At 44.0% G+C, this 14,496-nt stretch overlaps 1 protein-coding gene across 5 annotated transcripts in view; it reads right to left on the bottom strand.

Annotated features, from left to right (window-relative positions):
• SMURF1 (SMAD specific E3 ubiquitin protein ligase 1) overlaps positions 1-13,048 on the bottom strand; it is a 108,434-nt gene extending 95,386 nt beyond the window's left edge. For 2 of the 5 annotated variants that reach the window (XM_053213520.1, XM_053213523.1), the window contains exon 1: positions 11,046-11,504. In XM_053213520.1, coding sequence (XP_053069495.1) covers positions 11,046-11,151 — 106 coding nt within the window. In that variant the 5' untranslated portion in view covers positions 11,152-11,504. Of the gene's footprint in view, positions 1-11,045; positions 11,505-11,534; positions 11,892-12,680 lie in introns of those variants that run through there. The other 3 variants (XM_053213521.1, XM_053213522.1, XM_053213519.1) reach the window with 3 other exon arrangements.
• Between the last annotated feature and the right edge of the window lie 1,448 nt (positions 13,049-14,496).

Genomic DNA, 14,496 nt, shown 5'->3' with positions numbered 1-14,496 from the left:
TGAACCCTAGACAAAATCCAGAAGCCAAACCTGGGTTTCCAAAAAGAAAACACACACTGTTGTCTCAGAATGCATGAAATTATGGAATGTGCAGAGTGAATCTTTTCCGAAATCATCACCAACACCCTCAAATACTATTTAAATACTTCATGTGCCAGATGTGCCTGAGGACAGCCTCTGGGGCTTATGACGAGGCTCGAGGTAAGCCATCGGCACATCTGTTCCTCTCCTGCAATTGTCGTGAACAAAAGTGGAACCCCACTGACATTCAGTTTGTGAAGTAAGCCATAAATAATGCAATAAGTAAACAGGTATGACAAGTCTCCAAAAAGACTTCCGTGATTCATTTCAAAGTTAATATCAAAAATAGACCTAAAAAAAGAGAGAGAGAGAGAGAGAGCCAGAACAGGCTTACACTGCTCCCGTCACAACACCCGAAATATCAGGCTCCAAGAGAAACAGCACGCTATCGAGGCTATGTGCTATCCTCATAGATTTTACTCTAAATTCCAGCGTAGCATATCACATAGCAACTTTTTACTGCACCAAGTTGGTACTTAAAGAGCCTGTGACTACCGCTCAAACTCTACAATGTACTTCCACATTTAAATTTTAGTGGAAAATCAAATACCACGCATTGCTTCCAAATATCAATATTATGCCTTCCAAACTGAATGTGTTTGCGTGTATCAAAGGCGCCTTCCTAAGCAGGCTCTCTGCCAACAACCTGTGCTGTTCTAAAACGTTCCGGGCACTATCATTTCAGCTACCTTGAACTTCTGATGAGTGTTATCCAACCAATTATTGATGATTTCCAAAAAACATTGTCTCCATTTTTTTCTAAAGTGCTGAAGAAAGCAAATCACCAGTTTCCAAGCCTATCAAGGGTCTTGTATAATCCATTACTAAACCTACAGAATGAAGTAGCAATTATTAAATCGCCAATATCGCAACACATGAGACCAACACCAACATAAGCTTAGGACAAACACCAAAACGAAGAGAAACTTCAGATCACACCATGTCTTCAGTCTAAACTGAAGACAGATGGCATTACTTTGTGGTACTTTGTGGGTGTGCACACAATTTCCAGGACTTGCAAGTCAGAGTAGCCATAATACCGTGTACCATTGATTCAAAGACATTTTCTCTTATTTTAACATCTCTGAAATCTTCAAATGAATCATGCTGTAGTGTTATACTGGTGTTTCTTTTTTAGTGGTACATAAGGCAATGGTGTGACTTTCAAAGTCACCTTAGATTCACTGAAAGATGACAATATTAATATTAGCTAACGTATAACTATGTACCAGACACTGCATGTGGATTATTTCATTTAATACTCATAAACTCTAAAGTGGCTCCCACTATTTCCCACCATCTTTTTTTTTTTTTTTTTTAAGCTGAGAAAACTTAGAGATGAGGTCACTCATCTAAAGGCACAGGCTGGCTCCAGCCCAGCTCCTAACCACCCCACCTGGCTGGCTCCACAGAGGAAAGAACTCGCAGATGAGAGTGCCAACCATTCCTTGGAACATGGGTTCAAAGCTCAGCCATGAGCGCCCCCCCCCCATTTTTTAAGCCTGTTTGTAAGCCCCCCTCCCTGTTTTTTAGGAAAATGGCAAAGAAAATGCAGGGCTCCAAGTATCACAATGGATATTATTTCAAAGACTTTATTATAAAGAAGGGTTGGTAATCGCCTTATAAAAAATTATATTCTTGCATAAAGAACAATTTTTTTTCTTTCTGTTCATCCTGAATTCAATGAACAAATAATTAACACGCATTTTCCCCTCTCAAAAAATACCCTATCATCTCTAGGGAAATGACGTAAGAATTTCTAGAATCTGTACCTGAATTTTGTTTAAGTCTTAGTACTTGAAATAGTCCCAAATAACACAACAATCCAGAAACATTCTATAACATAAATCAACAATAACATTTGTTGGGGTAAGTTTACATATAAAGCTACCATTCCTAACTCTTAGCAAAAATATTTGGCACCTTTACAGAAATACATCTTTTGCTTCACACAAAGAAGGCATACTTATTTTTCAGAAGTTCATTAAATGGTAGCTTTCTCATCCTCATGTTCAGCATACACAAAGCCAGAATTATACATTTTTTTAATGGTATCATCTAGTTGGTTGTTGGTTGCCTTCCCAGCATCCATTTTTCTGTTCCCTCAAAATGCCCCAGTCCTGTATGCTGGGTAGGACTAACACCATTACTGGATGCCAAGATGGATCCTAACTGCCCAACCCGCACATCCCATCAACCTTACCACAGTGGTTGCTTCAGAGATGGATGCATGACCCAAATCAGGCCAACCCAACAAGAGGATTCAACTCCAGGACTTCTACTCCAGCAAAGAACTATTGGAAAAGTGGACTCTTAACATCTCTGTTGGTTAAAGCCAGAAGGAAATCACTATGGGAGCATGTGGAGCCATCTTTTGATCACAAGAGAAAGAGACAGCCAAGAATGGTTCTGAGGTCACAGCACTGAGAACCAAAGAGAAACTGGGTCCTTGTCATACAGTGAAACTACTTTTGGACTTTTCAGTTAACTTACTGAATAAAATGCTTTCTATTGAACCAATTTAAGCTAGGGTTTAAACCACTTACATCTGAAAGCATCTTGTTTTTAAAAACTAATAAAAAAACCCTCAATGTCATGAAGTGTGGTATTGTAAACACATGGCAGAAATAAAAACATGACACTGGCTGAACAAAGGACGCAGGGTAAAATTCAGCGAACACCCTACCTGGTCAATGATGTCACTTACTAAGATGGTGTGGACTAGGATCAGAGCGCCTTGGGGAATGGCTGTCGTGCAAGGGGGTGGGGATAAAATCATGAGCTATCCAGAGGCAACTGGCTGCTCCTGTGCAAGAGAATGTAATGGCGCTCTGAACCATAAAGACTATCTATTTCCCCTTCTCGGTTCTTTCAAATAGTAGTCTTTAGTTTGGTCTCCTGATCTCCCTCCGTGGTTGTACACAGTTCAACTTGCCAGTGTCCATCCCTAAATCATCCGACCATGAGAAGCTCCACGACCCTGACAAAGACAACCGGCCGTCTTCACCAATGCTCCTGGAGCTGAAGCTAGAGGCAGTGAACACCGAAGCAGACAGTGACGGAGCCGTCCTAGCCAAGAGAAAGGACAATGTGAACAAATCTCTTTCCAGCTCCCCTTTAGAAGAAGCGAAAATGAGGGCTTTTGTAGTTAATCTTTTAACATCTTGGAAATCGAGAAATAGCTGATGCTTTAGCAGGATGGTTTTGGATGCAAGTCACATTCAAATCGAAAAGGGCACGAGGCAGCTGTCCAAACAAGAGATGCTCGCAGCTTGAACTAAGAGAGAGGCAAGGGGCATAGAGAGAAGACACGCTCCAGATGAACCATGGCTGCAGAAACGAGAGGGCTTGAGGAGTTAGATACAAAGGATATGACAACATGTCTTGGTTTGGGGTTTGAGCAACTGAGTGGATTTAATGAAGCGAGCAAGACTGGGGACAGGAAGGTTTCTGGGGAGGAGAAAATCAGGAAGACTGGGACATGTAAAGTTGAAGGTGTCTACTAGGTGTGTGTGGGAACAAGAACGTCACCTTTCCAATCTTGCACAATCAAGGAGGAAAAAAAAGGCTACCTTACAAAAAAAAACAAACAAACAGAAAACCCCTTACCTAATGTTGTGAGTTTGTGGATTATCCTCACTGAAGCCTAAGGAGAGTTAAATCAACGTCCCATGAGAACATGTAGGCCTTCTCTTGCATAGGATTATTGATTATTGTAAAGTATATGAATTTATTATAGTTTAGATTAAGTGTGCTTCTGAGTATTTCCGTAACTGCACATGATATGATTATCCATTTAGGACAAGAGGAACTATCCTTTTCTGTCCTGTAAAATGTGTTTTTAAAGAGTAAAACAAGTTGCCTGCTATCTTTTTTAACCTAGAAATAAAAACACGTACAAAACAAAACAAAACAAAACACACAACGCTCTTGGGGCTTGGTTTGACAGCTTGGCTCAAGTGAGGAAATATACTTGAGAACTCTTTGGAAATGAAGAAACGCAGACAGAGAAGGCATTGCTATTATTGACATGTACGAGCAAGCATCAAGCAAATCTCAAATCTATCATTTGTAGGTAATATATGTAGAAATACAGTTCAGTAAAATTTAGACTTTTTGTCCCAAAGATCTAGGAGAACTATAAGGCAATAAATTACAGGTGGTTACAACTTTTTCTACTTTTATCGAGTCAGTTATTTCTTCTTTAGGCACAGCTAAAATTAATAAGCAAGCCCATAAAAAGTTTAAAGCAAATATTGATCATAAATATTTAGGGAAAATACCAAGTTATTGATGCTGGTTTATGCAAGTTAGCATTTTTGTCCCCACTTTAGGGATGAGGTTATTTTCTGAAAATAGGTCAGAGGTAACCCCAAATGACATTCCAAATAAATGATATAAACCAGCACTGTTATTTAGAACCAAGACCCCAATCTTTCAAAGGGCTCACTATAGAAAGTAGATCTCAGGGGCACCCGGCTGGCCAGTCGGAGGGGATGTAACTCTTGATCTCAGGGTCATGAGTTTGAGCCCCACGTGGTGTGTGGAGATTATTTGAAATTTGAAATTAAAATCTTAAAAAAAGAAAAAGGTAAATTTTTAAAGAGAGAGAGAGGGAGAAAGAAAAAGAAAAGAAAACCAAAAAGAAAAGAAGAACGAAAAAAGATTGATTTCGAGACCAGATTTCTCAATCTGGAAAAAATTTGGGCTTACTTAGTTTCATGCTGGAACAATTTGTGTGTGAGTGTGTGTGTGTGTTTGTGTGTGTGTTTAAGTATCAGAATAAACATATTCTCTGGGAAAAAAGTTTGTTCAGATCTACAAAGTATGCAGAGTATTTTTCACTCTCCAGAACCCAGGAATCTTCTTGTGAAGAAATACATATAAGCATGGCTATATGCCTTTAGACACTATGTTAGCCTTTTAAAATATATTTGACACAATTATTTTGAATTTTCAGAACACCTGCATTTGAAAACAATTTCAACCAATGTACTAGTTGCCCTAAGAGATTGTTAAGAGCTGTAGATTCTTTTTTGTTTTCAACATTTTTAATTGTTGAAAAGCAATCTATTCTCAAGAGGAAAGAAGGGAGAGATCAAACAGTACAAAAGGAATACAGTGAAAACATGTCCCTCTCACCCAGATCCTCAGGCCCTGGTTCTCCCCCAGGGACAATCACAATCAGTATTTTCAGCAGCACCCTTGCAGTGATACCCTATACAAATAGGTCGATAAATTTCCCCTTTTATTTTTTATTTATTACTCAAATAGTATTACAACATTCACTCCTCTGAATCTTTTTCCCCCCACACAATAATGTGTCTTAGAAAGTGCTTTGTATCAGAATCTTATAAGCACAATCTTATTCTGTTAAACAGCTATACATCCTTGGGTATATAACATAATTGATTTAACTAGTGCTCTATTAATGGCACATTTAGGTTGTTTTCTCTCCTAGTCTCAAACAATGCTGCAATGATTTTGCATAGATGTTTTTTTAACTTATTTACTTATTCATTTTTAAGTGATCTCTATACCCAATGTGGGGCTCAAACTCATGACCCCAAGATCAAGAGTCTCATGCTCTTCTGAGCCAGCCAGGCGCCCCTTGCATATATCTGTAAGAAAAATTCCTGGAGGCAAAATTGGTCAATCAAAGGCATAGACATTTATTATCTGACAGTACCAAGCTGCTGTCCTTACTCTATTGTATCAATTTACATTCTCAGCCAACAATGGAAAAGAGCTTCCACTTTTCCACACCTTTGTCATCATAACATATTTTCAAACTCTTTGGTCTCTGCCAATCTGCTTAGTGAAAAACTGTTTCACTCCCAGTTTCAACTGGTATTTTGTTTGGTATGTAGGGCTGGGTATCTTTTCCCAATTTGAAACCCATTCTCTGTCTTTTCTGAAGTGTTTGTATTCTTTGCAAATAGGTTATTGGACTTTTTCTAATTGATTTTGAAAGCTCTTTATATATTAAGGAAGCTAGACTTTCATTTTCATATAGACTGCAAATTATTTTTCCTAGTTTGTCTCTGCATATCAACTTCTATCCATTTTTTTTCTCACGGAGAAATTTTCTATCCAACTACTTAAGTCTTTTTAATTGCTTATAATTGTTTATCAGCTGATTCTTTTGGACTTCTAAAACAAATAATAGCAATTTTGCTTTCTGCTGTCTTTCTCTAGTTAATAACAATTTTGACACAGCACATCCCTGTATTGTTCCCGATTTTAATGGGAATGCTTCCAAGGTTTCACAATTAAAGATGAGGCTGGCTTTGGCAACTAATGCTATTTCTCCAGGGAACTTTCTGAATGCATAGAGAATTTAACAATTTGTTCTTGAGTATTACTTTTCATGTTTATCAATAGGTTTTATAGATTTTCTTCAGTGTCAAAGCATACCATTAGTGTTAGCACTGACATAATTATTTGGGAATAAGAAATAACAGGAACCTATGGCCCTCTTTTTACACCAGGCTACCCTATAAATAATCCATAACTACGCATCAAAATATTTAATCCGCATCAAGTCCTTGTGCAACATACAAAGGCAGGTATCTTGCATCACAGACAGGCAAACGGAGTCTAAAAGATTGTAATTCCACCCACTCTCTTTCTTCACTTCTGTGAGTTAAAAATCAAATTCAGACCTTCTGACTCCCCGAGTCAGTGTTTAAACCACAAGAAAGTACCGTGCGTGGCCTTTAGAGAACCTAGCGAATGCCCAACGTACAAAGAAAAACGCAGGCCGCTGTCTACATCCCACAGCCTCACAACGTTCTCTTCCAGACTCCTGAAAGCAACCTCCAAGTTGGACTCGGGAGCTGAAAACATCTGAAATGCATCACCCAGCAGCCGGCAAAATAGGTTCATGCTCAGTGATACACGATGTTGCTGACATTCCTCAGCCAATTAGAATTCCTTTCAGCTGCAATGGAGGTGAACACAGCTGGAATGAGAGTGGGGCGCGTCACCAGGCGCATTGATTGTACATTATTTAAGCCTTGTTTTAAAACAATAAAAGAGCTCCCCCCACTTTAATCCGGAAGCATGGAAACAACATTCCACTTAGTTTAAATATCCAAATGGATTACATTGCATCTATAGACACAACAGTAATTCTAACATTTTAAAAAGAAGATATTTCCAGTCCACATGGCTAGGTGCTTGTGTGTGTGTGTGTGTGTGTGTGTGTGTGTGTGTGTGTGTGTGTTTTCAACAGAGCTTTCCAGCTCATTTTTAAGTAGCATGCCTTAGGGACGTGGTCAGCTAGAATGAGGTGGATGACAAGCCAATTTAAATTAGGGGTTGTCTCTCAATAACATTCACTTACAGAACAACAAGCAAACCAGTCACTTAAGTTGTTCAGTGACAAAAATAAAATAAATAACCACATATTTTTAATTCTCTACTGGTTTAAAAATATTTAACCTCTAAAACGGTTTGAAATTACAACAATTTGATCCAAGTAAGAATCCTAAAAATTAGGGTTTCTCAACCAGAGAATCAGAGCACTGCCAGGATACTAAATTATTTCATCTATTTCCGAAGGTTTTTGAACTTCCCTTTTGCTCTTGGCACTCAATAAAATGCACAATTCAGCTACTTTAACTTTTAACCAGTGTCACAAACATGTTACAAAACAGCCAGTTTAGTTAAGTGGATCATTGAGCTGATGTTGAAATATTATGGGTCAGTCTTTTTTTTTTAATTCATGAGGAAATACTTCTTCCCAAGTGACTCAGCCCCCAGAACCTCCCCTTACACACAGCACGACACGCCAGAACCCGACAACTCAACCAAACAGAGAAAATGAAAATTTGGGGACTAGAAGGAAAAACTCAAAGTTCAGACACCACTTTTATGGTTGCAGAAATAGGAGTTGTGAACTGAAATAATTAGACTTGAAGTCAAAAATTCTAGTTGGATATCACTACAATTACTATCGAGCTATAGACAGAAATAAAGTGTACAAGGTATTTCATCTCTCAGGTCAGTTAGGGGGTCAAGAAGTTTTAAAAAACGGATTTGAGGGGGAAAAAAAGGTTTTTCTTAAGACCTCTCCAATGTGGTCAAATCACAAATACAACCTATATTTGGCAGAATGTGATTCCTTTTCAAGTAAAACTGAAGCTTAACTTTTGCAATAGTTACTTGAGGTAGCACATCCCACACCCTTAACCAGCATTAATCCAGCCAAAGAAGTGCCTTCACAGTACCTTCATAAATCTGAGGCTGAGCCCGAGGAAAACTCAGAAGCAGCTCAGGGCTAAACACTGATGACTTATGCCAGCTTATCCCGGTTTCGTCGTTAAAAACCAAAGTGTTGCCTGCCTTACATAAGTGAGGTTCTCTGCTGCCATAAACCAATAAAGGGAACTCTCTTAACAGCCTTCTTAACCTTTAAGAGAAACAGAACTATTTCAAATCAATCAGACCACCTGTTATTGATCAATTACAGTTATTAACAGTTATTACTACAACTGTTTCTCTCCAAGTCGCATCATCTGGACGCCAAACCCCAAGTCGGCCTTACTTTCCATGTGCTACAACTTTAAAAATAGCCTCCATTTCCATATGCTATCAAGGAAGGCCTCTTCCCTTCTCTCTACTTGGAATTAGAATTTTTCTCTTTGCAACACGCAGTCACGCTTCAAAAGATATAAAAACACAAGGAGGTCTGAGAGTGTTTCAAGGCCTAAATACCCAAAAAAGTTTAGGCATTTGCTATTTCAACTAACTGGTTAACATTGGAATAAATTTTAATTTGCTTGAAGAGCACTGTGGAACCCTTAGAGCCCAAAATTCCATTCTTTTACCCAAAGTGGCCTAAATAATGTATCTGGGATTCATTTGTGTACCACATAAGAAACAAAAGTTTTTGCAAATCCTGCTTGAACTTAAAACCGTTTCTGAAGTGTTTGATTTGCCAGTGAACTCTAAATGTCTGCAAGATAATGTTAAGATCACTTTGATTTTGCACATATTATGCCCCAAACCTACTGAAACTATTTAAAAACTATTTTCCTGTTAAAACATCACAAAGACATTCATTAAAGTTAAATTCTTTTAAATATAAAGACTCAAATATTCTTCTACTAGGTAGGCCAGGCTTCCAAAGCAGCTCCATATACCATTCAACAGTTTTCAAAAGCTGAAAGGGCTCCAGAGGAAGAAAAAAAATATATCATAATCAATACACAAAATTAATGCTTAGCATAAATCAAACATAAGAGCTGTGTTTTAACACAAATTTCTGAATATCAGCATTGAGATTTAATAACACAAAGCATAAGTACCCAACATAATTTAGAATAAGTAGGTAGCCAAATGGAGACTCAAAGATGTTAGAATAAAGTTGAAATCTCGGGGCATCTGGGTGGCTCAGTCAGTAAAGCGGTTGGACTCTTGATTTTGGCTCAGGTCACAATCTCATGGCTCGTGAGTTCGAGCTCAGCTGTTAGCACAGAGCCTGCTTGGGATTCTCTCTGTCCCTTCCCCGCTCACTGTCTAAATCTCTCTCTCCAAATAAATAAACATTTAAATAAAATTTTTAAGTTGAAATCTCATTTTATATGACGAAACTGAGACCCCAAAAGGTCACATAATTTGTTCCATATCATGCAGTTTAGGATAGAGCTGAACAAAATCAAGTCTTTTTTTCCCTAAGCAGGCTTCACGTCCACCACGGAGCCCAATGTGGGGCTTGAACTCACGACCCTGAAATCAAGACCCAAGCTGAGATCCAGAGTGAGACACTCAACCCACTGAACCGACCCAGGTGCCCCTCAAGTCTTGTCTCTTAATTCTAAATCCAATGCTCTCTTCATCACCAAATACAACTGTGGACCCCAAAGTTCTAAATGCTCTTTTATAACTCCCATGCCATCAGATGTCGCCTTGAATTATGCTCTGTGTGGTATTACTGACTGGTTAGAATGTCCCTCATTTTTAAAAATATTTTTTTCAAATATCACAGGTAGAAATAAACTCTGAAACCTGTAACAAAAGCATACAACTTTTAAAAGATGGCTATCCAACAGGCCAGAAGTGAAGGGAGTTCAAACTGCCCCTGAAAGCTTGAAGATGAGGCCAAAACCACCCCCTCTTCAACGAAATATCTGGTTCCAACGTTACAACATAAATGAACTTTCAACAGACAACTGCACGTGGGTCTACAATGACCACTCAACTCTCCATCCTGTTGCGGGGATGACCACACTCACAGATCATCTCAGACCGCCAATAACATCACCAGGGGTGAAGGGAAAAGGTCGTTTGGAAACAACACCCTTTACCTGATCCTTCAATATCAAATGCCATCCAAAACTCTCCAAAGCATTTCTACATCTGTGGCACCTAAATTTCTGAATCCAAAAATAATTTGGGAGGACAAACCAAGTCCCCCCCCACCCCCTTCACACGGGAAAGGCCCAGACCTGCCAATTAGGCTTGATTAATATATATATTACACCTGACACACTCTCATTAGAACCTATTCCTTGTGAAACATTAATCATATTTCTACCAAAACTCATGAAGTCAGTTACTTCTGCTTTTAACAAAATGAAACCAATCTGATGTCAATTACAGTTTACACTGTAAATGAGAATCAAATTAAAGTTGTCAGTAATTAAAGTTTTACAAGCATCACAAAGTCAAAAACATGGCTTTCATGTAACCATAAAAATAACAATGTTATACATTGTATCTCCATAGTGAGAAGTGTTTCCTACAAGTCCTGGAATAAAGGATGATGTTTCTCCAGAAGCAAAGATCCCTGGAATATATGGCTGTCACTCCACAAAACCAGGGTCTGGATTTGGGTCCAAATCATCTGATCTGAACATATCATCTCATCATAACCTAATGTGACCTCTTTATACAAAAAAAAAAAAATTATAACTCTTCTCTCGAAACAAACAAAAAATCATGCAACAACCATGTACCTTCAAAGGAAACTTTAGTTTTTAAACAATCACCCATTGTTGTTTTCATGGATTTTACCGACGAATTAGTGTTACGCATCTGCGATAAAGTGTCCAAAATGCTCATTCTGTCTGTGAAAGGATCTGACCAGACTCTGACTTCGGAGTCCTCACCACACGGGCCACCGAACAGAAAAATCCAGGGGAAAGCCCCCGTCAGGAATTAGCCTGAACTTTTTATTTCCTTTCCAGGGCTGGAAATATTCGAGTTCGGAAAGTCCCGCAGCAGAACCGCATCTGCAGCCCTACAATCCCGCCTCAGGTGTGAATTTGAGCTGGGAGGCGCGGCCGCAGCGCCCTAAGCCCTGAGGACACCGAGAAGGGGCGGGCGAGGGCGCAGACCGGCCCGGGATCTCCGGGGCCCGCTAGCGAGGGGCGCCTCCCGCAGACAGCTCGCGTCCACACTCCTCCAAACCCGCGCGTCGCCGGCCCGCAGAGCCTCGCGCTCACCCTTGAAGGTGGCACTACAGAGGCTCCTAGGAGACCCGGGCATTTCATTGAAAAGACTGAACGGGAGCGAATCAAGGAGCCTGCGTTAGTGCAGCTGCCAGAGCCTCCAGTGGGGGGCGGGGCGGGGGTCCCTCAGCGCCTCGGCAGGGCTCAAGGATGCTGGGGGGGGGGGCGGTAACGGCAAAGTGCAATGCAGAGAAGGAAAGAATTGAAGAAGCACGGTCAGGAGTAGATAGTGGCCTGGCCTGAGGGAGAAAGGAAGTGGAGCAGACCGAAGAGGTCTGGACCAGCGGGGAAGTGAGGAGAACAGGACGGGGAGAAGCCACGAGATAGGACTGAGGAATTCGAGGCTGAAGGAAAGGGTGGAGGCAGCGAGACAGAAGGGGGCGGGGCCGGGAGATAAGCAAGGGAGGGACTAGGTAGAAAATGAGGGGCGGGGCTTAGGGGAAAGTGAAGGAGCCCGGCCAAGGGAGAATAAAGGGGCGGGGCCGGGAGGGGAGAAGCCGGGGGGCAGGTGGGGGGGTGGTAGCAGGAGGAAGGTACAGAGTGTGGGGGAGGGGGTGAGAGCCGGGGGCAGGAGGGAGAAGCTAGGGGGCACGTCCGAGGGCAGACAGGGGAGCGGGAGACGACGGGAAGGTGGTGAGAAGCGAGGGGCGGGACCGAGAGCAAGGGGCGGGGCCTGGAGGGAAAAGCGAGGAGGCAGGTAAGGGGAGAGGGAAGAAAGCGAGGGGTAGGAAAGGGGGGGGGGAGATGAGGAGTAGGGGCGGGGCCACGAGGGGGAGAACCGAGGGGACAAGGCGGGGATGAGGGAGGGGGGGCGACCGGGGTGGAGGGGTGAAAGCAGGAGGGGAGAAGCGAAGGGGCAGGTGGGGGAAGGAGGAGGAAAGCGAGAGGGCCGCGGGGGGGAATCGGGGTGAGAAGCGAGGGGGCGGGGCCGGGAGCAGCGAGGGGGCGGGGCCGGGAGCGAGGAGCGAGGGGCACTCGCCGAGGGGGGTGACGAGGTCCTGGGACAACGGCCGGCGTGGGGGAGGGCCACTCCACCGGGGCGCTCTGCGGGAAATTCCGGGGCTGCTGGGGGGCCGTGCGGGGCGTCAGGGGGCGTCGGGGGAGCGGGGGGGGGGCGGGTGGGCCTCCCACCGGCCGTACCTGTCAGACGGATCTTGATGCTGGAGCCGTTCCTGCGCGTCCCGGGGTTCGACATCTCCCGCCAACGATCGGGCAGCCGCGGATCCAGCGCCGCCGCCCCCCGGCCCGGCCCGGCCCGGCCCCGCCGCCGCCGCCTCAAGGTTACGGCTCCGGGCTGGGCGCCGGGGTCCGAGCCGGGACACAAACTCCGCGGCCCAGGCGTCCGGGCGGCGGGAGGATGGTCGAGCCGGGGGATCCGCGCTCGACCCGGCGCCCCCGACCCTCGCTCGCTCCCAGCCGAGCCCAGTCCGGAGCCGCCTCCGCCGCCACCACCACCACCACCACCACCTCCTCAGAGCCGGACGCCCGCCGCCCTCGCCGCTTCCGCCGCCGCCGCCGCCGCCGCCTCCCGGAGCCGCGCGCGCTCCCGCCGCCGTGCCGGCCCGGCCCTGCGCGCTCCCGCGCCGTGCGCCCCCGCGCCTGCGTGCGTGCGCGCGCCCGCGGACACGCCGGGGCGGGGCGCGCTGCGGGGCTACGTCGCCGGCCCAGCCTCGGGCGCGCGGGCTCTGGGAGCCGGGGCCCCCGGCTTCCCGCGTCTTCCCGCTGGGAGATGAGCGAAGGCGTTCGGGGCTTGGGAGTCGAGCGCGCCTTGGAGGCCCGCGGAAAGAGGAACCGGGTCCGCCTGGGCCCGCGAACCGTTACCCTCGGTCTTCGCCACATTCTCCGAGGGAACGGGTTTGCAGATGCGGACGGAATTGATTTTCCAGGTCTGTGTCTCAAGCCTCGGGGCCCCCGATAGCTATTGAAAAGAGGATTACGTGAAACCGTGGCCTGTCACTACACCAAGCACCTTGCGCAAATAGTCATGCAACACTTTTTTTTTTTTTTTGAGCAAAGGGCTTTTAAATAATGCACTTTCAACGGAGAGATTTCTCAAAGACACAGTCCCCTAGGTGTGTTCTGTGCAACTAGTGCGCTCTATTGACCCATGACAAAGTCTCCAGAATCGCAGGAAGTGCCGTTTCTGGCCACGGTAAACAAGATGGGAGAGAAGGATAAAGTTGAGAGGTAGATGTTTGTGATTATCCAATCTGCATACAATGCAACCCAACACAAAGGCAGCTTTACAGCCTGCCTTCCGCTAACACTTCCCCCTATCAGACTTGCACAGTAGGACTAAAAGCTAACATTTCCCCTCCTCCCGAGTGGCAGGGTAGAACTAAATCTCGTTAGGCTTTCTCCAACAAACTCCTCTCTTTGTTAACCTGTAATGGAGGGGAAATACTATGTTAATAGAGAGGAAAAGCTGGGCGTGTTTACCAGATTTGCTTTTGACCAACTACCTAATTCTTTGAAAGCCTTTGTTTGGTTTGTGTCTTAAGGAAACCAGGCTCTGAGCCATTGCAGCCAGGGAATTTTCCTGGAGTCACAGTTCAGACTAGAGCCCTCTTTCTAGTGCCCCTTGACATGCCCCCCTGCCTCAGGCTGAGCCCAGTGAGAGGGCTGGGCTGGATTCAAGGCTGCTTCTTGAGCCTCAGTCATTCAAATAAAAAGACAGGCCTAGATCATTTCTATGGCCCACTTGCCGCTTAAACGTTCAATAATTCCAGTGAAATATCCAAGAATACCAGCTATGTTTAAGCAACAGAGCAGTAGTCCCAGAATCTAGCAGTTTCTCTGTAGGCGATTGTCACTATGAGTGAGTCCCTGGGGTCTGAATAAATCCTTTTAGAGTCTCTAATCCTCACCTCAAAGTGATCTCCATTCTTCTTTCAGTCCACCCAGTATCTCACCCTTCTTTTCATTCCCACATTCAAGACGTCCCTTCTTTCTCAAC

Source organism: Acinonyx jubatus, chromosome E3, assembly GCF_027475565.1.
Source record: "Acinonyx jubatus isolate Ajub_Pintada_27869175 chromosome E3, VMU_Ajub_asm_v1.0, whole genome shotgun sequence".
Classification (NCBI taxonomy): domain Eukaryota; kingdom Metazoa; phylum Chordata; class Mammalia; order Carnivora; family Felidae; genus Acinonyx; species Acinonyx jubatus.
The sequence above is the reverse complement of the archived record's forward strand: the minus strand, read 5'-3'. Positions and strand labels throughout refer to the sequence as shown.